The sequence below is a fragment of the Lactuca virosa genome, chromosome 8 (genome assembly GCF_052849685.1).
Source record: "Lactuca virosa cultivar CGN04683 chromosome 8, Lactuca_virosa_CGN04683_v6, whole genome shotgun sequence".
NCBI lineage: Eukaryota > Viridiplantae > Streptophyta > Magnoliopsida > Asterales > Asteraceae > Lactuca > Lactuca virosa.
This window is the reverse complement of record NC_136433.1, coordinates 95,357,701-95,383,393: the sequence shown is the minus strand read 5'-3', so window position 1 is coordinate 95,383,393 and position 25,693 is coordinate 95,357,701. Positions and strand designations below refer to the sequence as shown.

The following is a 25,693-nucleotide window of genomic DNA, read 5'->3' as shown; positions in this document are numbered from 1 at the left end:
AGCTTTATGCTCTATTTCAACCGGTAAGTGACAATTCTTTCCATAAACTAGCCTATATGGTGTAGTACCAATAGGTGTTTTGAAAGCCGTTCGAAAGGCCCAAAGTGTATCATCAAGTTTATCCGACCACTCCTTCCGATTTCCTCCAACCGATCTCTCCAATATCCTTTTCAACGCTCGATTCGTCACTTCAGTTTGGCCACTTGTTTGTGGATAATAAGATGTCGAGAACCTATGATGTACCCCATATCTTTTCAACACTTTGGCTAATTGATCATTTGCAAAGTGAGTGCCTCGGTCACTAATGAGAACCTTAGGGACTCCAAACCTTGAGAATAACTTCTTAAGAAACCGCACCACTACTCGAGCATCATTAGTTGGTAATGCTTGTGCTTCCGCCCATTTCGATACGTAGTCGACTGCCACCAATATGTATTTGTTCCCTTTGGACATTAGGAAAGGTCCCATAAAGTCAATCCCCCACACATCAAATACCTCACATACTTGAATACTATGTTGGAGCATTTCATTTCGGAATGATATGTTCCCCGCTCGTTGGCACGAATCGCATTCTTTGACATATTGAGCCGCATCTTTGAAAATTGTGGGCCAATAAAACCCAATATCAAAAATCTTCTTAGCCGTGTAATGTGCTCCATGATGTCCCCCGGTGGGCCCGCTATGGCAGTGTTCCAAGATTTCCCGACTTTCTTTCCCGAATACACATCTTCGTATCATTCCGTCTGCACAGCTTCGGAAAAGGTATGGCTCGTCCCAAAAGTAGTATTTGATTTCTGAAAAGAATTTCTTCTTTTGTTGGCGAGTTAAATCTTTTGGAATATATTCAGTAGCTAAGTAATTAGCTATATCCGCAAACCATGGCACTTCCCCTACTATTACTAAAAGATACTCATCGGGAAAATCATCTCCAATTTTGTCTTCTTCCAACTCCTCCAAAAGCGGGTTCTCTAGTCTTGACAAATGGTCGGCAGCTACGTTTTCCATTCCCTTTTTGTCTTTTATTTCAATATCAAACTCTTGTAAAAGAAAGACCCAACGTATCAATCGGGGCTTAGCATCTTGTTTAGCAAAAAGATACTTTAGGGCATAATGGTCGGTAAAAACTATCGTCTTGGATAAGACTAAGTATGGCCGGAACTTGTCAAATGCATATACCACTGCTAGCAACTCCTTCTCGGTAGTAGTGTAGTTCTCTTGAGTTGGGTTCAAAGTCTTGCTTGCATAGTAGATAGGTTGAAACTGTTTATCAACCCTTTGCCCTAGAACAGCTCCCACAACATAATCACTAGCATCCCACATTAGCTCGAAAGGGAGGTCTCAATTTGGTGCTATCATGATAGGAGTAGTGGTCAATCTTTCCTTCAACAAACAAAATGCTTCATGACATTCTCTAGAGAAATTAAATGGAACATCCTTCAAAAGTAGTTGAGTCAAGGGCCTAGTGATCTTTGAGAAGTCTTTAATGAAGCGACGATAAGATCCCGCATGGCCAAGAAAACTCCTTACCCCTTTTACGTTTGTTGGAGAGGGCGACTTAGCTATTATGTTCACTTTTGCTCTATCCACTTCTATCCCATTCTTTGAAACTTTGTGACCCAATACAATTCCTTCCTTCACCATGAAATGGCACTTTTCCCAATTAAGGACAAGGTTTGTCTTCTCACATCTAGCTAGCATCAAGTCCAAATTAGATAAGCAATCGTCAAAAGATGACCCGAACACCGAGAAATCATCCATAAAAACCTCCATAAACTTCTCAATCATATCGTGGAAAATGGCCATCATGCACCTTTGGAAAGTAGCCGGTGCATTGCATAACCCAAAAGGCATGCGTCTATATGCGAATGTTCCACTCGGGCACGTAAAAGTGGTATTCTCTTGGTTTTGTGGGTCGATTGGAATTTGAAAATATCCAGAAAAGCCATCGAGAAAACAATAATATAGATGACCGGAGTGCCTTTCGAGCATTTGATCTATGAATGGCAATGGAAAGTGATCCTTGCATGTGGCATCATTTAATTTTCTGTAGTCAATGCAAACACGCCACCCGGTTACTGTTCTTATTGGAATTAACTCGTTATTTTCATTGGCCACCACCGTCATTCCTCCTTTCTTTGGTACCACTTGCACCAGACTCACCCATGGGCTATCGGAGATTGAGTAAATGATCCCGGCATCTAATAGTTTAACCACTTCCTTTTTCACAACTTCTTGCATGTTCGGGTTGAGTCTTCTTTGGCGTTGTACTACAGCTTTAGCTCCATCTTCTAATTTATTCTTATGAGAACAATAAGCTGGGCTAATTCCTTTTATGTCAGTTATTTTCCATGCTATAGCACCTTGCCTCTTCCTTAGTACACCCACAAGACTTTCTTTCTCATGTTTGGCCAAATCAGTGGCTATAATTACATGTTTTTGTTGGCTATCTTCAAGAAATGCGTACTCCAAGTGATCTGGTAGTGCTTTAAGCTCAAATTTCGTGTTCTGAATGCTGAACACGTCGAGTCCAGTGAGGGGACTCGTCGAGTCCTGGGTAAAATTCGCGATTGATCGGACTTCTTCGAATGGACTCGTCGAGTCGATCGAGGCTACTTGGCGAGTCGGGTATTATGTACTTCTGATCAGGTCATTATATTCAGCTTCCTCGAGCAATCTCTCTATCTCCAGCAGGTCTCTTTCAGCATCAAATTCTTCTTCAAGGATGACGGTGGACTTGTTTTGCTCATCTTCATTCCATTCCTCCATTAACTCTTCCAACATATCAACCGAAAATGTCGTGGCATCGCTATTCCTTGAATGCTTCATGGCTTGATCAACCCCAAAAGTGACTGATTCGTCTCCCACCCGAAGAGTAAGTTTAGAATCTCGCATGTCAACTATGGCACTTGCGGTGTTTAGGAAAGGTCTTCCAAGTATGATTGGGACTTGAGGGTCCATGTCTGATACTATGAAGTCCGCAGGGAAAACGAACTTATCAACCTTCACCAATAGATCTTCACATATTCCCCTTGGGAATGTGACCGTCTTATTTGCTAGGTGAATTGCCATCCGAATGGGCATTGGCTCCGGAAGATCTAACTTCTTGAAGAATGAGTACGGCATGAGATTTACACTTGCCCCCGAATCTACCAATGCATAAATGGTAGCTAAGTTCCCGAATTGACAAGGCAAGGTTAAGCTTCCTGGATCACCCTTCTTCTTAGGTAGCTTATTCAACATGGCAGCTGAACAGTTCTCATTTAGGACCACTTTCTTCACTTCTTCCATCTTTTTTCTATTCGTTAGAAGCTCCTTGAGAAACTTTGCGTATTTGGGAATTTGTGCAACCGCCTCTATGAATGGCATATTAATTTGAAGAGCCTTTATGTGTTCCAGAAACTTCTGGTAGTCAGCTTCAATCTTTTCTTGTCTAGCTCGGGCTGGATATGGCAGTGGAGGCTGATAGGGCTTCACAGGAGGGTTTCTTTTCTGTTCAGGTGGGGGACTCGTCGAGTCTATAAGGTCGACTCGGCGAGTCGAATCGGGAATTTGTGATTCTTCGTTTTCTGCTTCCTCCTCTTGCACCAGGTTAGGATCTTCTTGCTAAATAGGGGTCGGAGGAGTTATAATCTTCCCACTCCTAGTCGTCACGATATTTATATGTGTACCTTTTGGATTACTTTCGGTATTACTAGGAAGTCCACCCGGTCGTCTCTCGTTCACTTGTTGTGCAAGTTGGCCCAGCTGCTTTTCTATGTTGAGAATGGATGATTGCTGATTTTTAAGCAGAGCTTGTTGATCTTTCATCATAATTTGGTGTTCTCTCAACATATTTCGTTGATCTTTGATTGCAGCATCGGTATCACTATGTCTTTTCTCGGACGCGGCTACGAATTTTGTAAGCATGTCTTCCAAATCTGATTTCTTTTCATAATCCGGTTCCTCCTTTTGATAAAATCCTCTGTCTTTTTGCTTATATTTTTCCTCCCTTGTCTTTTTATACTCTTCATATCGTAACCATTCTTTCTTGGGTTTTCGCCAATTGTCATCATACCTATCACCACTTGAATAGCACACTTGCACTTTCCGGTTCCCGTTTTCATCAAGGTCACAATCTTTAGTAAGGTGGGGCCCTCTACAATTTTCACATCCCACTCTAATGGCATGGATGGATTGGTCCATCTTAGTCACTCTTCGATCCATGCTTTCCAATTTTGTCATCATTGCCGCCATGTCATCGGTAATAGAATTCACCGCCCCACGATTTAAGTCATTCCTTGGGTTGTGATATTCTCTAGAGTGTTTAGAGAATTCTTCAATTAGAGCCTTTATCACTGGGGGTGGTTTCTTTGTGAGTGGTCCTTGCGAGTCAAGGAGTTGCCTGGTTGTCACATTACTCCATCATAGAAAATGGAGACTTCTTGTTGGCTGTTTAGATCATGATGTGGGCAACTTCTTAGTAAACCCTTGTATCTTTACCAAGCTTCATAAAGTGACTCTCCAACTTGTTGTTCAAAATTGGCAATGACTTTCTTTAGTTTGGCTATCTTTGAGGGAGGGCAAAATTGGTCTATAAATTCTTCTTTCATTTTAGCCCAAGTAGTGATGGATCCTGGAGGGAGTGATTTCAGCCAATCTTTTGCGGATCCCTTGAATGTGACTGGTAGCATACGAAGCAAAACAGTGTCGCGGGCCACATTGGGGACATTAAAGTAATTGGCTATATCGTTGACCTCGTCTAGGTGCTTGTATGCGTCTTCATGATCCTTCCCATAGAATGGGATTTCTTTAAGTTGAGCAAGTATGTGTCCCTTAAGTTCAAAGGTGGAAGTTGCGGGAATTGCAGGTTGCACAAGTCCCGGGGCCGGTTTCGTCACGCATCATTTTCTTCCATTCACCCATGGGAACTTCATCGATGTTAGCCATGTTGGCAGCTAGTTCGCCCTCTATGTCGCTTCCTTCTTCGTATTCTGAATTGTACTCGTACTCTAATTCAGTTTCTTTGTGGAATGTATCGTCTCCAAGATTTCCAAGGTTGCTTCCTTCGCTCTTTTGACTGCTAGACTCACCTGCTTTCTTGTTCTTTTTCTTTCCAAAGACTGATTTGAGGTCCTTGAACGGTGATTTCTTTGGCGTGTTAGTGTCTTCAAGTACTTTATCCTTGTTTTTCCTAAGTGCGGATTCCGAGTCTTCAAATGGAGGAACCAAAGGTGTGTTGGATCCTCGGGTCATGTAATACCTGCAACCAAAGCAAGAAACACGCGTAAAAAGAACAAAAATAAAATAAAAACGAAACTATGAATTCAACGATGGACTCGTCGAGTAGCTTCGACTGCACTCGACGAGTTCCAGGCTAAAACAAAACAAAAATTAAACAAGAACTCTAAAAAAACAGAAAAACTAAAAACTTATCCTAATAACTAAATTACTAAAGCAGTAACTTTGTGTAAGATAAATCTCACACAAAGGATCGATAACACTAGAATTTAGAATTAATTTTTGAACCGTTCCCCGGCAACGGCGCCAAAAACTTGATGTTTATAAAAATGCACTGGTTTTATCCTACTTTTAATTATGAATTTGATACACAAAAGGCAGTGGACCTGTCAATTGGTGGTATAAATTAGCAAGTAGGGTATCGAACTCAGGGAACGGAAATTAATCTAACTACTAGAATTATCTAAAATAATTTAGTAAAATGGAAGGGTTTTCTCTAGTTTTGCAAGACTATAAACTTAACTAAAACTTAACTAACAGCTAAAAGCAAGTAAAAATCTACTAAATTCAATAATCAAAAGGGTTTCTGTTTAGGTTCGATTCATTTACTCCTATGGTTAATTTTATAGCAATGCAATGGATTAATTGTTATTGGTTACCGACTGAAGTGATTAGATTCACATCTGCTATTACCAATCCTTAGGAAACAAATTAATTTAAGCAGTGATCAAGTGACTAAACTAATGAATTTCCTAGTTTAATTATTCAGATTAAATAAGACTTGTAATTAGCTAATTAAATTAGTAATTCAATTAACCTCTTGTTGATGGTTTATCAAACACGTTCACGCATTAATTTACCCATTCTCTAGTTAATCCTAGTTTCACATTCACTATTCCTAGGCACATAACAATGTGTTCACATAAATCACATGAGATAAGCAATTAAGAGATGTTCATACAGCTTAATTACTTAGCAATTAACATAAAATAGTTGTGGTTAATGCATAAGGGTCTTTAACAAGCTTAATTTAACAAAAATTCACCAAATAACAATCAATCCAAACATAAATTAATCCATAGGAGCAAACTTATCTACCCTAAACAGAAACTAACGAAATTAATTCATAATTACAGCAGATAAAAACCTAAAAACGAATTCAATCAATCCAAACATGGTTCTATTCAAAGATAAGTGGAAAAGTAGACTTATGTTGCCTTAATCTTCTTAGAATTGAGGATTAGGGTTCTTCTCACGTTTCTCAGATCTCCAGCAGTCTCCTTAGTCGCCAAGTAATCTTCCAAAAAGTCAGAGAGAGTTTTGGACTCGGAATTCACCTCTATTTATAGTTTTCAGAAAACAGAGGCTACTCGTCGAGTAGCAAACTGACTCGTTGAGTCCCCTTGAAGAATCCGTGTACGGTAAGGACTTTGTGTTTTACTTCGCGAACATTCGTGCCTACTCGTCGAGTAGACGTCCCTACTCGCCGAGTACTTCGGGATTTTGGCTCTTTTTCTTCCTTCTTCAATTTTCGAGCTTCCGAATGCATCTCCTGCGTCATTTTGCTTCCGAGCATATCTTTTGGACTGAAAATACAATATAAACACAATTAAGCACCTTTTGTCCATAATTTGCAAATAATTAGCCAATAAATAATAAAAATCTATAGTAAATATATAGCTAAATATGCACATATCACCTCTCAACATAATTCAGGCGCTTATCGACCTGAATGTCATCAAATGGTACCACCGCCTTCTCATCCATGGTGCACTTTCGCAATTGCGAAATGTGAAAGGTGATGTGAATCCCAACCGAACCTTTTAAAAAGGTCTATCATGCGTGCCACTTTTCCAACTTGACAAAATCCTGATGATCCAATGTATCTGAAACCCTACTTTCCTCTTCCTGAAGCGAACCCTCTGAGCTGACAGGATATTGCATCCTTCCGCTCTCAAAACATCATACATAATCAGTCCACTAATAAATATGGACACTCATGTCTGGCCCAATCAGCCTCGGGCTGGATTACCAGGCAAGCCTACGACGGTCCAATCGTCCCTAGGATGAAATACCCTCGTATCCCTCACATGTTTGGCCCAATCAACCCTCGGGTTGGAATACCAAACACATCAATTCCAGTCAATCATAGGGTTCGGTCATCCTCAGAATGAAATACCCTAGATTGGAATACCTCCATGAACATAACTCGGGTCTACTCATAACTGGAGATCCAAGAATCTATCCTTGCGTCTCCTCCACAATCCTCTGGTTCGTCACAACCGAGTACAACTCCCCTGAACCTTCACATAACATTCATTTGAACGCGTTCCGGCACCTTGAACCCTGGAATCCCGAAATCAGTCTGACTTCCTGACAGACAACTCTACTGAACCGTTGTCACTTCCATACCACTTACACCCAATCCTGATAATTCGAGGTTCCCACCAAAACAGGATCGGATATTATCTGTTGCTGCTGCAATTCAGTGCCTTCATAGATTACAAAAACTATCGTACACCGAGCCTTCAGAATGACTGGACCACCCTTCAGGGCCTACAACCTCCCCGATCCGCTCGTCTGGCGTTTGTTCTGACTGGGTCGCCTTACCAGGCCTTCAGTCTATCCGGACCGCCCTGGTCCGCTAACCTCCTGTCCCAAAGCCCGCTCCTCTATTGAACTCATGTGCCTACGACTTACCGACGGCCCGTACCGGTTATCTTGGCCTACTGCCTCAATCCTACCGCTCTCCCTGGAACCTATATGCCTACGACTCATCGTCGGTCCGCACCGGGTATCTTAGCCTACTGCATAGCGCAGGACCACCTCAACCCCATCCCAATGCCATAAACGATTAAGAAAAGATCTAACCCGGTTCCCAGAACTTGAATGACGGAACATTCTAATCCCAAACCTTCCCAAACTAACGAATACTCATTCGGATCCACTCTCAGTCTCCAACTGGAGTATTATCCGATCCAAAAAGATGGAACCTCGGCGACACTCCGAACTAATGAGATCACAAAGATCCTTTGAACTCCTTTTGTCCTCTAATAACAACTTCCAATCAAACAAAATACACCGGAGTCCTCAACCTACTCCAACAGAATGTTTAATACTTGGAACAGACCTATTGATTGCTATAGCGTAGCAGCCTACTCAATACCCGAACATAGATCTACAAACATATACAGAGTCTTCAGCATGACTGGACCGCCTTACCAGGCCTTCATCCTATCTGGACCACTCTCAGAATCTTCAGCATGTCTGGATCGCCTCTACGGGCCTTCAGCCTGTCTGGACCGTTCCCCGAGCTTTCGGTCTGACTGGTACTCCCCACCGGCCTTCAGTGTATCCGAACTGCTCTAACTGTTGAGCATCTCCCTGGACCACCCCTCCCGATGCTCTCTCCCATGCATCCTGTTCTAACCCACTTGGGCTTCGAACTCCGGATCTATTTTGGGGTCTATAACCCCGACCTAACCCTAGGCCACATGCCGATCGTCTACCCTCTCGGAATTCCGTGGTCTGTTCCCTGACCCGCGTGTCTACCTCATAAGCTAAATAACCCGCACTCTCATGCTGAATGTATTGTCTGACCTTGGCAGCTAACCGAACCCTCAATGATCGATGCTCCCTATGAGAATTTCTAATTCTCCCCCACTTGGGACACTAACCACTACCTACTAGTGGCGAAATCAAAACTCTACTTAACCGTCCAAACCGAGCATTTCCACACTTCCCATAGAACGATGAATCCTGAAACGAATAGGCTCCACAGAAACACCCTCCTGGCGTGGAGCAGCCGGACTTCAGAAGAACCCGAATCCCAGCTGACACTTCTGCATCTCCAACTCACAATTACCGGCCCTGGAATAGTGATTCAATATCCTAACTTCCCATTCTCAAACATCCCTGGATCCTAACCGTCTACAACTCCTCGATACTAAACTCCCCTGACCTTCCTATATTCAACTGATTCATGCAGAAAGAGAAGGAAAAATTTCATATTATAATCATAAGCAGTAAGATAAGAATGGAAATGTACCCGCAACCGCATCTGGTGTTGTCCCGACCTCATCTGCCGTAAGCTGGAAGGCACGTCCCTGAGCTTTCGAGGGCTCTGCCCTACCCTGTCCCCCGCCAGTAATCCTCAATGTAGCCGGTGTTGGAGCCTACACTGGTCTAGCAACAACCTGTGGACAGTTGGTCTTCACGTAACCAACCTGGTGGCAGTGATAGCAAATCCTCATGTCCTGAACCGGGGCCACCTGGCGACAATCCCTCGCATAGTGCCCCCCCTTTCCGCACTTGCGGCACGCACCCCCGAACCTACAAACTCCAGAATGACCCTTCCCACACTTCTCACAAGTGCGGCTGCTCTGTCCTCCAACCCTGAAATCAGCGGTCTTGGACCACTTTGGCGCCGGCTGCGACTGCACCGGGGCCTGCCTCTGCTCTCTCAACTGTAACTCAATATCTAACTCACGCCGCCTGGTGGCCTCCTGTAACTCACGCCGCCTGGTGGCCTCCTGTAGCAACGAACTGTATAATGTAAGTCTTGAGCATGCTCAGATAACATGTCATCTGAGCCTGCTCGGAAGCAAATTCCGGGCAAAACATAGCCCTCTCAGTGAACATACGGGTGATTTCCGTCACCGACTCTGTATCCTGTCTCAACTCCAAAAACTCCTGAGCTAGCCGTTTACGCTCGACTCGTGGAATGTAGCGGGAGCGGAACATATCCCTGAATTGCTCCCATGCAACAACAACTCTCTGCTCATCCGAATATGACCCAGTCATCAGTCTCCACCAGTCCTTTGCCCCAGACCTCAGCAGTTTCAGGACACATCTGACCTTCTGGTCAGTAGGACAGGAACATGTGAAGAAGCACCCCTCCACGTCAGATAACCACCTCATATTTTTGTTTCTGTAACACCCATAAAATTCGTGCTAAATTTAAACTTTCAAAAACATTCCAAATACCAATAGTTATTACAAAAAGGTTTCCAAAATAGTTTTATATCAGAGTTCCCAGAAACCATAATCATAAATCGAGGAAGTGTACGGTCACACCTTCGCCTTCCCGCAGTCAGCCGTTGTACCTGAAACAATAATCGATAAATGTAAGCTCGAAGGCTTAGTGAGTTACCCCCAAAATACCAACCTCATACAACCATAATCATATCATATCAACAAATACAGAACAACCATGCATATCGAGTCTACAGTGTGACTGGTCCGCCCGCACCGGGCCTTCAGTCCACCTGGTCCAATCTCTGAGTCTACAGTATGACTGGTCCGCCCGCACCGGGCCTTCAGTCTATCTGGCCCACTCTCCGAGCCTCGGCACGTCTGGACCGCCCTCTCGGGGCCTTCAGCCTATCCGGACCGCTCGCTGGGCCTTCGGCCTGACTAAGCGCCCTCCCGGGTCTGCAGTCTATCCGGTCCGCCCTGGGTATGTTGGCCTACAGCACAAAGCAGGACCCGCCTCAACCCAACCCCCACTCAAAACCACCATGTGCACATAAAAAAGATAATCACATAACAGTCTATAGACAAACAAACCGATCTAACAGATCATATGGCATAGCAACATCCTATAACGAGGATACTTACCTAACCGGTCACTAACATAGAATCATCCTATATACCAGGATACCGACCTAAACCAGGTCACTAACATAATACCGTCCTAACTACCAGGACGCGGCTCTAACATATCAATAAACATATCATGCAAATACACGGATACAAGTCTGATAAAGGGCCGACCTTGGTGCCGTAGACCCTGTTGATATAGTGAGGATAACTCACCTCGTAAGTAGCTCGGAAGGTAGTGTCAAACTCCTCCAAATGTAGCTCCAACTCCAACACCTTCAAATGGTGCTAACAGAGGTAGATTTCAGGTCCACACAAGCTCCTTGCTGCTAGCTACTTGATCTTCAAGTTCCTTTCTCTAAGAATCTTCTTCCAAGGCTTGAAACACACAAATGGAGCACACACACGTATTAGGGTTTTGCTGAACTCTCTAGAGGCTGCAAAGGGAGGCTAAGGGGCAAATGATTCTTTAAATAGGGTGCAAAACCCCGGAATTTAGGGTTTCATCCTCCAGCTCCTACTCGTTGAGTCCCTTCTTGGACTCGGCGAGTAGGTCACTTAAGTGCGCGGCCTAACCCGCTGCTACTCGACGAGTCAGGCAACCAACTCGTCGAGTAGACCTTGAATTCATGAGAATTTATCACCATAAATTGATATTCGATAATCGGGGCATTACAGTTTCAAAAATCATTTGAAACTAGTTGGTTACCTGCTGTTTCAGTTTTTCAGAAACCAAATCCGATTTCTCCTCTAGTTGTGTTTGTGCTCGAAATTGTTGTTTCAGAAATCATATTTGGGTAGGTTTTAATCTCGAAATTTGTTTTAATGTAGTTTTGTTTCAGAAATCTTATTTATTTCTTATATATAAGATTTATTCTCTCAGATTTATAGTTATTGTTTTTTTTGTATCTGATTTCTCTAGTGTTTCTGAAATCATATTTGGGTGATTTATCTACTGTTTTCACTAAGTTTAAGCTCTGAAATCAAATTTGTATTAGATTTCTCTATTGTTCCAGCAATAAGATTTGTATATACTGTTTCAGAAACAAGATTTTAAGATTTTGGTGAATTTAATTTTGAAATATGTTTATATTCAATATTTGATGTCTAAATATTATTTCTGAACTTTTGTGTTATTGTTTATGTTATGTGTAACAGGTGCTATATTTCTGACTTTGCTGCTTAAAGATCATTTCTAATCAAATATATGATTTCTGGAGGCCTTATTTCATAAAATCTAGTTATGTTGTATCTTTCATTATTTAGCTTTTATAACTAGATTTGTTAAGTTTTTAAATATGTTTCCTCGAAAACTACCAACCATCAGACGTTTAAAATTGAAGCTTTTGAAATCATATCTCCGAAGTACGATAACTAAAGAAAGATTGAATGAATTATCAATTTTAAGTATTGAAAGTGACTTTTTTTTTAAATATTGACCATTCTAAAATAGATGTTTTTGCTTTTAGCACGAAAACATCGTTTGAAGTGATTTTTGTAGGTTTTGTTTGTATTATTTGTTTGGTTATAAAAGTTTCCGCATTTTTGTTTTTATAATTTTTTTATATATATGTTTTTCTCTATCGTACGGTACATATACAAGGGCATAAAAATTTTGTCTCGCCCTGGGTAGTAAAAAAGAATGGACCGGCCCTGGTTGCTTGGCTTATTCTACTTTTGACCAAACATACCATGAATGATTGAAGATACGTATTACTAATAGCTAATAATAAACAATGAATGATTGAAGATACGTATTACTAATAATAAACGATAAATAAATAAATATGACGCCGTTATTCATTGTTTAGACTATTATGTTTTCATTTTACTAACCAAAATCGATCTTAAATCTAAAATAATAATTTGGTTTAATCAAAACCAATCCAAATATCCAAACCATATTATCCGATCCAAATCACCCAGTTACCGCTACTCAAAATCACTATTTAACTGCTACTGGATGTGCTCGTGGAGGATGATGAATCAGATGTAGTGGATGTGGAGGATGATGCATCAGATGATGTGGATGTGCTCGTGGAGGATGATGCATCAGATGTAGGGCTGCTTAACTGCAAAGGAAGAGTGTTCAAAATCACTTAGTCATGATTTGTTCAATATCAATGTAACTTCAAATTTATTCACAGTAGTAATAATATATAAATACATCATCCGTCATATGATTCACCAAATTGAGTTTGGGAAATTCAGGTACGAAACAGAAATTAGGCCTTTGTTCCAACAGTTGCTTTATGAGAATGGAACTGCACAAGACAAGACAAGTGGTAAGAAAAAAATTTACACAGAAAGGGCAAGGCAGCAAGGAATAATCCATCGCACCTCACACCATAATGTCTATCCTCCAAGTGATCATTATATGCTATACCTTTAAGGGACACATGATAAATATTATTCAGTTTGAAGAATTTGGAAAAAGAAATTTTACATAAACTAATTCATGCAACAGTAATAGGAAAAAAAAAAAAAAAAACAGAAAATCAGACACACAAGATGCCTTAGGAGCCTGAACTTTCCTGCAAGAAGAGATTTCATCAACTTCTTAACCTCCACCTGCCCATGAGGCCATGACACGTGTGTTAGGGGATTGGGATGAAAGATAGACAAAAAGGTTATTTAAAAAAAAAGGACAAATATTCTTACTTTTTTGAGTCTTGAACAGTTGCGTAAAATCATGACCTCCAAACTATTTCCATCACCTTTGCTGCCAAGAGTACTGTGATTGATGGAAAACTACATAAGTAAGGTTGAAAAAAAATAACAATGAATATTCCCCACAACATAGAAATGAAAGAAGTAATTTGTAAGCAAGTTCCTTCAACTACTACCACCAACTATTTGCACCTAAAGAATAGAAAACATCGCCAGTAAAAATAGCAACTGACTATTTCAAATAAATAAAAAACTTTACAACCCATTGATCAATGAAGGAGAAGATGGATATAAATTAATACGAGTTGAAGGTTTCGACTTAATTATATGTTACTCACTTTAAAAAGGAACCAGAGAAGAAACAAGATGTTGAAAAGTCGACATATTTCAACCGGTGAAACCCTGCCAACAGAGATTAACACATCATAATAAGGAAGATATGAGCAAATAACAGAAACACGTCTAGATGAATACCTTCAACAGCTTGTGAGCATTGTAATCACTCAGTCTACATCCTTTCAGTGCCAAAGTGGTTATCTTAGGGCAATTAAGCACAAACTCTTTGCAGGCCGAGTTTTCTATAAAATCTCCTTCATCTGCATTAGAGATCTCACTGAAATGATCCTACACTCTCTTTCCAAATATTAAAGAAAAATCATCAACCAAATTTAGACAGACCATCAAAGAGATGACGCTCTAACATGCGAAAAGCACCACCCACGGAGTCCTTTGACTTTAAATGATCAAAGACAAAACGCTCTATCAAGCAACAATGTCTACTCACAAACTCCAGTGTAGGACTCACATTAACATCCCTATTTGTCAAGAAAGTTTTTTAGTACTTGACAATAAACAAGTGCATTGAAGGAAGCCAAATACATACAACAAGTGATATCAGCTTATTTAATGACCATGCATGCAACACATAAAACAATATTGCTGTTCATTAAGGTGGTGTTTACTAAACGGTATCTAGTCTGCAAGAAAAAGACTTTTTTAATGTCTGCAGACTGTATTAAAAAACTTAAGTTTAAAAAACTTGATTTTTTTAATGTATAGTAAAGCTAAGATAACAATTAACTTGAATTGTTTTTGAGATAAATTTTTATTATGCTTTATTTATTTCTGAAGGCTAGGATTTCGTATAAATATAATTCATCTTCACGGTATCAATAACCGGTTCTTCAAATTCCATCCTTACAAGATGCTTATTTTATAGATACAAACTTAAAATTCAAAACATATCATGAATAATTAGTAGTTCTTTTTTAACTTTGTCTTATAATCTTTGTTTTCCAATGACAATTTGATTCATTTGTATCGTTTACGATTAGAATAACAATTAAAAATCAATTTTTTTATCACGACAACTAACGATTTATCTATTATGTATATTCAGTACAATAAGGGGAGAAAACCCTTAATTTATATCATCCTAAAATTTCTAAAATATATAAAAAAGTACATAAATAAACATTTACTTATATATTATACTGGTTAGCAGATGTAAACATAGGAGAAATAAGTTAACAAGTATAAAAATAACATAAGTATTATAATAAATATATTAAATAAATTGAAACTTCTCTCATAAGTATTATAATAAATAGATTAAAAATATCATAAGTACTATAACAAATAGCTTAAATATAGGAAACATCTTTTTTTACCTCAAAAGACCTTAGAAGTGATTTTCGGAAAAAAAAAAAAAAAAAAAAACACCTAAGGAAGATTTTAAAAACTACAATTACTTCAAGGTCTATGGTTACTCTAAAGTCATGGAATGCGCTTAAAAAAGACTCAGTTAGGGGTCACCATTTCATTGTTCTCTAGGTATCTCAAGCTCTTGTTATGATTTTGAAAAAACACAAACAACAAAGGTTCTCAAACAATAAAACTATTTAACTAGTTCTGAATTATAGCACAAAGGCCTACAACAATACATATTAAAATACTTAACACCCACAATATAAGAGTCTCGTTAACAAGTAGGCTAAAGGGGAAATTTATCAACAAAAGAATATCAAATCAAAGAACTTACAAACCCACAACTTCGAGATCAACGAGAGATGGGCAAACTGACAATGATGCAAAAAGTGATATGTTATCCATCATTTTAATATTGTGAAGATGCAACCTTCTCAAGTGAGACCTTGAAGTTACAACATAGAGTGGAGTCAATAGATACTCTATACTTGTACAATAATAATTCATTCATTCCAAAATAATGAAAACATACCCATGTGCACCACCATTGGCACTCAAAGAACCCAAGAAAGAGCTTTTCAAGATAGATGATTTCTTTCCTTGCTTTGTTTGCTTGTTTAACAATAGCTCAGCTGCTGGATCAGGTGGTAGTTCAACAAGCTTAATAGACCTAAAGTTGGAGTATATGTAAGATTGTGCATATTGTAGTGCATGATTGGTACTAATGAAAGATTAATGCCATCAGTTGAATGATCCTATATCACAGAATACAGCATTAAACCCAACTCATAGATATTTTTAACCTTTAAGCTTTAAAAAGAAGGTGCTAGCTAGCACACTTACAAGTTCATTGTAAACTAAGCCACATGAGATTATGGAACAAGCATGTATGCAAATTGTAAATCATACATTTTAGTTTTGAGAGCCAATGGAGCAAGTGCTTTTCCCTACAAAGTAAAATAATGTTTTCTTGCCCTCTCTCTTACTGTAACATGCAAGCAAATTTTGATGAATTTTATTCTTCATCATATTTACTACTTATAGTTATCGGCATTGATGTTATTTTATATTTACAGAGGGAGAGGGAAATGCGATTTTATGAAGATAGTTAGAAACCCTAATTTATTCAAATCGGCATAAAACTGGGATGATTTTACCCAACCAACATAACTCTACCAAAAATTACAACTACGAACCGAATGGAAAAAACAGCATCCCATACTACACAAACACTCAGGAGGAAAGAGATATTACTGAAGCGCATTTCTAGCTCGTTGAATCATTGTAGTTACCACACCAACGTTGACCTTGGGGATAGCCAAGTCAATATTAGCAAAACACATAGGATCTTTGGCACAATTCTGAAAAAATAAACATGTAGCCGAGGCAGAGCAAACGCTTGGAGTATCAAGCATAGAAAAAACCTACAAATCATCATTCACAAGTATGAATAAGCATAAGGAAAATCCATTGTGCCTAACCAACTTCAGTTGAGCATTAATTAATCAAAAATCAACAGACCACAATAGAAATGGAAATACCTTGATTGTGAGGTCAGGAGGGAGAGGCCAGAAGGATGCATTATGGACGGAATAGAGTTTACGAACGGATCTCCTGCCAGCTTCGAGCAGGACGGATCCGATATGGAGAGCACGTTGTATAAATTCGTTTTGATCGGAATAGGCGGACCTAGATTCAACGAGGCCATCGAATGAGGCCTCGATTAAAGCGGAATCGGAGACAGCAAGCAAGGACTCCAATAGCGAATCGATATTTAAGTGATAGTAATCACGCTTTGAAACCCTAGGGGAATGATCGGAAAAGCAAGGGCGTTTGGCCATGGAAGAACGGTGATGAGACGGATGGCGCGTGGGAGAGAAAAAATTATATTATCCTATACTCTATAATTTACAAAGACCTTATAAACACAGTGCCTTTTTTTCATTTTATTTTTTATACAAATATTTTATAAAATATTTTGGCAGATTTAGTCCTACAAAGATTTTATATTTTGACATATTTAGTTTCTGCACCAAAAGTTTTACATTTTGATAGAGTAATTTCCTGTAAATAAAGGTTTTACATTTTAACAGATTTAGTCCCTACAACAAAGGTTTTACATTTTGGCAGATTTAGTCCCTATAAAAAAAGATTTTACACTTTGGTAGATTTAGACCCTGCAACAAAGGTTTTACATTTTGACAACTTTAGTCCCTGTAATTTAGTCCATGCAACAAAGATTTTATATTTAAACTAATTTAGCCCCTGCAATTATTTAGTTTACAAAAAAGGTCCCTATAAAGTTTTTGCGAGGAGGGGGAAATTTCTGATGAAATTTAATACAAATTTAAATTTTATAATAAAAGCAAAATTCACAAAATTATATATACGGTTAACAGTAGTTAGTGAAAAACTGATGTTAAAATCTCGGCATTTCAAATTCATCAAGTTTTAATTTGGACTGTAATAAGTAATAAGCTTGTATAGCAAGTGTGGGAGGCCATCAGAGTCGGGACCGTTGTGCCAAGTGTGGGAGGACCCATGAGGGAGGATGTCGGGAGACAGGTCGGAGATGTTTCAGTTGTGGTCAGATGGGTCATTTTAGTAGAGATTGTCCCCGTTGATCGGTTCCGATGTGTTTTCACTGCAACCAGGTGGGCCACAAGAAGGTCGATTGTCCGATGTTGAGGGGTGGAGCAGTGAGTGCACCTGCTCCAGTTACTTTGAGGATCACTTGCGGTCGTGAGGGTTGAGCGGGAGCCCCAACAGCGAGGAGCCGAGCATTGCAGTGTTAGTTAGGGGAGGCCAGATTTTCATCAGATGTTATCGTGGGTACGTTATCTTTAGTTTTCTTCATGTCTTATTATCCGTGAATATATGTGCTTTGGAATCATATGTTGGTATTTAAGCATTATCTTTGGTTTAGTTATCTGTTATTGTTTGGGTTGTTATTATCAAGGAATGTTATATGTCATTTTTGCATGCCGAGAGTTATAAGTGGGATACATCTTGTTGATTTGGATCTAGATGGTCAGGTAGTTTGTTGTGGGCTATTGGTGGAAACAATTTAGGGGTATCGCTTGGAAGATCGGTAGCTGGATTATCATGATTAGTTCATCAATTAAGTCAGAGTTCATAAGTGTTGTGTTTCTCAGGGGATGTTGATCGTTTATGGAAGGACTTTTGGGTTCGATCGCTACCATTGCTAGGAAAGGAGCGTGTAACATCCCAAAATTTAGAAGTATGATTGAAGGACTTAAGTGTAAATTGAAGAAGGTACTCGACGAGTAGGTATGCTTACTCGTCGAGTCGGAGCGGATTCTGGTCGTGAGTTAAGTGACCAACTTGCCGAGCCGGCAGCTGGACTCGACGAGTTGGTGCTGAAAAGAGAAAACCCTAATCTTAAGGGTTGCACCCTATTTAAAGGACCATATGTCCTCCCTTCGGCCTCCGTATTGCCCTTGAGAGTCAGTAAACCCTAAAAATCGTGCGAGCTTCCATTGTTAAAGAGATTTGAGCTTTGGAGGAAGAATATTGAGAAAGGAGCTTGAAGATCAAGAGGCTAGCATCAAGGGATTGGTGTAGATCCAGAATCTACTTCAGCTTGGGCACATTTTGGAGGTAACAAGTTGTTACCTTGACTCTATTGCATTTATATCTATTCAAGAATGAGATTTGGGGCCATTTTGGCATGTTAAGGATCTATTTCGGGTTAGGGGTCTAGATCTGAGGGTGCTACTTCAGATCTAGACTTGTCTTTGTCCAGAAACTCACAAAGTATCAGCCCTTGGTTTGTTGGTGAAGCATCCTTGTCTTAAACCTTAGCCCTAGATTGATTTGGGCCTATAGCTCTTTGTTTCCACGTAAAGTTTGCAACTTTACGTGAGAGTCATACCCTAGAAGAGTGGATCTACAGTTTGGAGCCCCTGCATGACTCAAAAAGCCTCTGTATGAATAAAGGACTAAAGAGACTCGACGAGTCACTTGGGTGGACTCGGCGAGTCATATGAAGATAGGCATGAACTCGACGAGTTGGAGGAACAACTCGACGAGTCTGTTGAAGATTGTCGTGGACTCGGCGAGTCTGTTCTTGGACTCGGCGAGTCGGGACGCAAAACCCCAACATCTTCTAGTTAAGACTCAGATCAGTGAGTTGAGTGGTGACTCAGTGAGTTGGACATGGTAGGACTCAGAGATTGTTGAACTCGACGAGTCATGGGGTGACTCGGCAAGTCGAGTCGTGATATGGGAGTTCTCTGAGTTTGGGAACTCGGCGAGTCAGCTGGTTGACTCGGCGAGTAGGGTCAATCAGGAAGGTTGACTTTGGCCAGGACTTTGACTTTGACCAGTTTGACCTTCAAGGGTATTATGGTAATTTGGATATTTATGTAAATGGATCATTGATGGCTATAGGTGTTGGAGTTTGGGGCAGTGCTTCGGGATTGTGTTTTCGTGGTTCGGTTCGGCAGTTGCAAGGTGAGTTATCCTCACTATACCCAAGGGTCTAAGGCACCAAGGCCGGCCCTTTGATTGTTATTCGAGATAGTTACTGTTGTGATATGTTAGTTGGCATCCTGGTAGATAGGATGGTTATATGATGGTATGCTCTGTTAGATCAGTATCCTGGTAGACAGGATGGTTATATGATGGTATGCTCTGTTAGATCAGTATCCTGGTAGATATGATGGCTATATGATGGTATGCTCTGTTAGATCGGTATTCTGGTAGATTGGATGTGGCTATGCTTAGTGACCTGTAGTTGGTCTGACTGTCTATATGCTGGTAGGATTTTACCTGTTATATGTGCACGTGTTGAGCAGTAGTAGAGGGTATTCCATCCCGGTAGGATGATAGGGCCCTAGTATGTTGTCTTGTAGACTGTTATATGATTATTTGATAGGTGCATATGTTTGCTATTATGTGGGCATTCCAACCCGATGGTTGTGGGCCAGGAGTATTCCATCCCGGTAGGATGATTGGACTCATAGTAGGTGGCATTCCAACCTGATGGGTTTGGGCCAGGAGTATTCCATCCCGGTAGGATGATTGGACTCATAGTAGGTGGGCATTCCAACCTGATGGTTGAGGGCCAGGAGTATTCCATCCCGGTAGGATGATTGGACTCATAGTAGGTGGGCATTCCAACCTGATGGTTGAGGGCTTGGGGTATTCCATCTCGAGGGATGATTGGACCCATAGTAGTTATTGTATGTATAGGTGTGTGGGCATTCCAACCCGATGGTTGTGGGCCGAGAGTATTCCATCCCGAGGATGATTGGACTCATAGTATGTTGGCATTCCAACCCGATGGTTGAGGACCTGGGGTATTCCAACCTGACGGTTGATTGGACCCATAGTATGCTGTTCATTGCTGTATTTGTATGGTTATGTGTGTACGGGTATTTTGGGGGAACTCACTAAGCTTTCGAGCTTACGTGTCACACCCCCAAACCAAGGATGGCGGAAACATCCCGGGGTGGAGGACTTCATGTATAGTATCACAACAACGAGTATAATAGTGCTCAAAGTAAATACAACCATCACAAATATAATTGAAAAGGTTACACCATAGTATATGTTTACATGTTTCAAAATCAATTACATTATGATGACAAAATGAACTGTTTGACGATTTAACGTCCCATCCTCAAAATGCTGTTGGTTTCCTGTTTCACTGATTTCCTGAGAATACAAGTAGTTTTGAAAAGTGTCAACAATTAAGTTGGTGAGTTCATAAGAGTTTTGTTTGAGAAAGAAACCGTTTTCCTTGTAAAAGCGACGAAGTATGTTTCCAGAAAACCCAATATTTTATTTGTTAAGTATGAAATGAATGCTCCTATGTTATGCGATAATGAACCCTAGAAAGACTCATAGATTCCTTCTATAATCGCCCAGCGTATATAAGTTATATAAAATTTAAGTTAAACAAACCGTTGAATATAATGGGTCTGCCCTAGGTCCACAACCAAACAAGGAACAGGAGATAAGGCGGGCCCACCAATTCTAAGTCGATTGAGACTAGATTCTTATATAACTCTAGCATATACACTTAGCAATTATAGCTGAAATCTAGCAATTCTAGATGAGATGTAGTTTTAATAGAAATATGTTTCCAAATAAAATCCAATATTTTCCTTATAAAAGTTATGTAGTCCTAAATCCCAGGACCGAGAATATATGTGTGTTTTGTACTTATAGTGTTCTTAATAGTAATGTGTTTCCAAAGAAAATCCAATATTTTCCTTATAAAAGTTATGTAGTCCTAAATCCCAGGACCGAGAATATATGTGTGTTTTGTACTTATAACGTATTTGTAGTTTTAAATAGATAAAACCCCTTTTCAAAGTAGAATTTTCCTTGTAAACTTGAAAGATTGTTAACTCCCTATGTGAGTCGCTATAACCATACTATGACGAGAAATAACCTGCACAACGTTTTTCAGACGTTAAGATACTATGACTCTTGTCACCCGCAGACCTGCCGGTCCGGCTGTAGCTAGCAGCGAGGTGTGGGGTGTCAATCCCAATATAGATCTATACACAATTATCACGCTCTCCTTACAAGAGACTCTGGTTATAACTTACAGGAATTGGGATCCCGTACTCGAACGTACGGGGAGAGAATTGCCACAACTTAAGTTAACTAGTTTACACATAGTTTGATATTAAAACCTCTTCCATGGAGGAAGTAAAATCACCTTTTATGAATAAATTAGTGATATGAAATCCTTAAACTATTACTATTATAGTTTATCATGTAGTATATGAAAAATCCATTTGTTTTTTAGAGTAAAACCTTTTTCATGTAGTAAAAATCCATAAACTATGCTTATTGTAGTTTATTATAAGTGTTCGAAATGAATGAAGAAACCTTATCATGAATGACTAAATTTCAGTTTACAATGATAAACTAACAAGAAAATACATTCAATATTTAGAACTTATTGTTATACACTTTGCTCAACATACTACAAAGTGTTATGAAAATTGTAAGCTGTTAACTAGTTTTTAACCTTTCAGTACTGTTTTCGAAAAATCATAGAAAAATCATACGAAGTCGAAAACTGAATCCGTAAATTCTGAGAGTTCCCAAAATGTGTCTAGTTTATTCATAATTTTTATTATGATTTTTAGAAGTCTTTAACTTGTGTTAAAATGTTCATATTCACAGACTGGTCCGAATTTATTTCTGAAATGATACGCAGTTTTGTAAAAATCACCATAAATCGTAGAAAAATCTTATGGAGATGTGCAAGTAGTTATTTTAAAGGTATGAACCTGAACTATTTTCATATTAAACAACTTTGAAATATATTAAGTTTAAGGTAGTCAAAATAGTCCGTGAATAAGACTCAACTTTTCTGATGAAAGCTGTTGTTTGAGTTTAGTTAAGTTTTCTGGTGTTTTAACTTGTATTCCCCCCCTAAAACTTGAAGAAAACATGAAAATATAGGGGTATGAACTCACCTTGAGTGATTTCAGTAGATGGATGATGGAGAAAAGAAGTGTTCAACTCAAGAACACTTGGGAGATGCTTCAAGATTTGAAGATCTAACACAAATATGACGATATTTCTGTAAGCAATCTATGATTTGGATGAATGATAGTAGAATATCTAAGTGTAGGAGGAAGATACTTACCAAATGTGGGGGAAAAACCCAAGACCAACCTTTAAATCTCGAATTTTAGAGAGAGGAAGTGAGAGAGAAATGGGTTTGATCCTTCTTGAGAAAGAGTGAATATTGAGGGAAGTGAAGTGAAGATTTTCCAGCCCTTTGATCTGATTATGGGCTGGTGAAATAGTGTGAAAGGACAATTAATTGACTAAGCATGGAGGAATTGTGACTGAGGGTTGTACTATGAAAGTATGGAGAGGTTGCTTGTGTCCTTGTCCAAAGGATAAGTCAACACTCCACCTAAATATCTCACCAAGTAGATTTTATTCTTAGGCAAGGATTTTCCCTAAAATATAGTTAAAATATGAATATTTAGGGTTTATTATGGTAAAATACGAGTTTGGGTGAAAATCCCGTGTTAAAATCTCGAAAAACGGGCTCAAAACGCTAAAAATATTGAAAACCGGGCAAAAATTGCCAAATTCCGAAATTCAGGGCCGGAGGTTCGGTTCCAGCTCATAGAACCGAAAGTGGATGAGGAAACCGAGAGTAAGGTTCGGCTGTGAAGGGTCGCCTCTCGGACCGAAGGTGCGAAGGGAAGGGCCGAAGGTCAGGTCTCGGTCCGACATAACCAAGGAACCGAAATAGACCGAACCCTCGGTCCATTTCGGCTGAGAGGGTTTCGGTTCTGATGCCAAGTTCGGTCCTCAAGGTGCTTCCGACAGCTTTGCTTCTGACAAGGTTTCGGTCCTAGGAGGGGTTTCGGCTCCTAAGAAGGTTTCGGCTCCTTAAGAGGGTTCAGCTCCTCAAGAGGTTTCGGCTCCTTAAGAGGGTTCGGCTCCTTAAGAGGTTTCGGCTCCTTAAGGCTGTTTTTCGCGTAGACTTCCGTTTTCAAGCTGTTTTCGTCTAATTCGAAGGTCGGGATGCCCCGAGTGATTATAAGAAGTTGAGAGAGATTTTGAGAGAGATTTGGGAGAGATTTGACATACTTGGAGAGATTTGACATACAGAGAGAGATTTGGGAGAGACTTCACATACTTGGAGAGATTTCTCATACAAAGAGAGATTTGGGAGAGATTTCACATTCTTGGAGAGATTTCTCATACAGAGAGAGATTTGGGAGAGATTTCACATTCTTGGAGAGATTTCTCATACAGAGAGAGATTTGGGAGAGATTTCACACACTTGGAGAGATTTCTCATTCAGAGGGAGATTTGGGAGAGATTTCACACACTTGGAGAGATTTCTCATTCAGAGGGAGATTTGGGAGATATTTCACACACTTGGAGAGATTTGGGAGAGATTTGAGGTAGAGAGAGATAGAGTGAAAGAGATTGGGAGAGACTTCTTTTGTGACCTTTTTGAGTGTTTGGCTTTGTAACGCAAGGTTTGTAAACCTTGTTAAGTCTCATTATGATTGTTATATGCCCCCGAGGGTTAAGGAATAATGTTTTATCGAGTAGTTTCATCACTTGCCCTGATTAGGGTTTAGAATTTCCGAACACGTGAAAACTCTAAGTGATACTTTGTATTAAGATTGCGAGTTGTTCAATAAGAAACATAATGGAAACCCTAATATACAAGGATTAGATGAGTTGACCGGTTTGACTTGTTGACTATAGTTGACTTTGACTTGGCCAAAATTGACGGTTGTCACATTACGGTTTCATTTTATTGTTTCAGGTACATTAATGGTCATCGTGGCAAGGCAAAGGCGTGATCGTACCGCTCCTCATATTTCATGATTTTGTGATTTGGTTATGGGGATACTCTGATGGTTAAACTATTTTGAAAACAAGTTGTAATAACTTAATGGTTTTTGAATGGGTTAAAATGTTTTAAATTGGCTTGAATTTTATGGGTGTTACAAGTTGGTATCAGAGCCTTGGTTTGAGTGAATTGGAGGAACATTCGTGTGAATCCAGTCTCAAATCAAGGAAAGATTTCTAAATGGTTTTCAAATGGTTTTCAACATAAGTAAAGGAGGATGCAGAGGGTACGATCAGCCGGAGCCAATAAGTAGACCCCAAAATACCATACAGTTAATTGATTATGTGATATATTAGAACAACATGCTAGTGCTAGACTAGGGATCTTCAGGAATTGCATGATAGAATTGCCTGATTACATTATGCTTGTTAGCCTAGTGTTTTACTTATATGAAATTGACATCATTACTGTAGTTACTTGTGTATGCATCACAGTTGTATATAATTAAGATCTTATAGCCTGAGAATGTTTGATCCGGCCTTATGTTCTGTTCTTATTGATTAGGGCTTAGGGTAGGAATGGATATTCAAAAGTCTATAGGGTCCAGCGTTATGTATGGCTAGCATACACTAGTGCTGCAGGGGTTGATGGAAGTTTCATGGATGGGTGGGTCGTGAGAGACCGGGAGGCCAGTTATGAGATATTCAGTATTCCCCTAGGAATGAGGATTGAGCGCTCGTTATTTTTATATGTTGTTAGGGTGTTGTGATGACACTTGAGACAAATATGGGTAGGTGTGGAAGGTAGTATGAGCTCGTACTACTGAAACTCTGAAAGCACAGGACCCATACGTGTATCAAGGAAGTCACAACCCCTAGGGTTTTGGTTGGGAGATAGTTTCCAAGCTATTATGAAGAATGTCTAATGCCCTTCTTGATGAATTTCAGTATGGTGGTTACGAGGCGTGTCGTGACTGGATCCGGATCGGGATCAGGACAGGGTGAGCAGGAGGCCCCAGTGGCACCTGAGATTATCGGCCAGGGGGAGCCAGTGTTGACAGAGGATCGGGTCAGGGAGATCATCCGCGAGGAGGTGGTCGAGATTGTCCGGGGTCAGATCCCGTATTTGTTTGGGACTATTAAGTCCTCTATGAGGGAGTACTTCGATGATCGT

General features: G+C 39.9%; 1 protein-coding gene and 1 non-coding gene across 4 annotated transcripts; one reads left to right on the top strand and one right to left on the bottom strand.

The window, feature by feature from the left end:
• Window positions 1-4,434: 4,434 nt before the first annotated feature.
• On the top strand, window positions 4,435-4,541 carry LOC145135358 (small nucleolar RNA R71). The gene has a single exon (XR_013719819.1). It is a non-coding gene; the product is annotated as a small nucleolar RNA R71 (small nucleolar RNA).
• An 8,018-nt stretch (window positions 4,542-12,559) lies between these two features.
• Window positions 12,560-17,098, bottom strand: LOC145134075 (F-box protein At4g02760-like). 3 transcript variants are annotated; one of them, XM_079068997.1, is made up of 12 exons: window positions 16,737-17,098; window positions 16,450-16,619; window positions 15,728-15,865; window positions 15,530-15,640; window positions 14,167-14,303; window positions 13,963-14,084; window positions 13,827-13,890; window positions 13,480-13,569; window positions 13,327-13,389; window positions 13,159-13,204; window positions 12,986-13,082; window positions 12,560-12,890 (listed from the first exon to the last, which is right to left on the bottom strand). In XM_079068997.1, exons 1-7 carry the CDS (start codon window positions 17,034-17,036, stop codon window positions 13,876-13,878), a joined length of 993 nt encoding a protein of 330 aa, XP_078925123.1. In that variant the 5' UTR covers window positions 17,037-17,098; the 3' UTR covers window positions 12,560-12,890; window positions 12,986-13,082; window positions 13,159-13,204; window positions 13,327-13,389; window positions 13,480-13,569; window positions 13,827-13,875. The 3 variants fall into 3 exon arrangements, with proteins under 3 accessions (XP_078925123.1, XP_078925122.1, XP_078925124.1); XM_079068996.1 differs by having other exon boundaries at window positions 13,480-13,552; window positions 16,737-17,097; XM_079068998.1 differs by having other exon boundaries at window positions 13,007-13,082; window positions 13,480-13,552; window positions 16,737-17,097.
• Window positions 17,099-25,693: the final 8,595 nt, after the last annotated feature.

Excerpts from the sequence above, each read along its gene's own strand:
- LOC145134075 (XM_079068997.1), bottom strand. The coding sequence starts at position 17,036 with ATGGCCAAACGCCCTTGCTTTTCCGATCATTCCCCTAGGGTTTCAAAG. Across the intron at positions 15,641-15,727 it reads GCCAATGGTGGTGCACATGG|GTCTCACTTGAGAAGGTTGC; the intron begins GTATGTTTTCAT and ends TGTAACTTCAAG. Across the intron at positions 14,304-15,529 it reads GATCTCGAAGTTGTGGGTTT|GGATGTTAATGTGAGTCCTA; the intron begins GTAAGTTCTTTG and ends CTTGACAAATAG.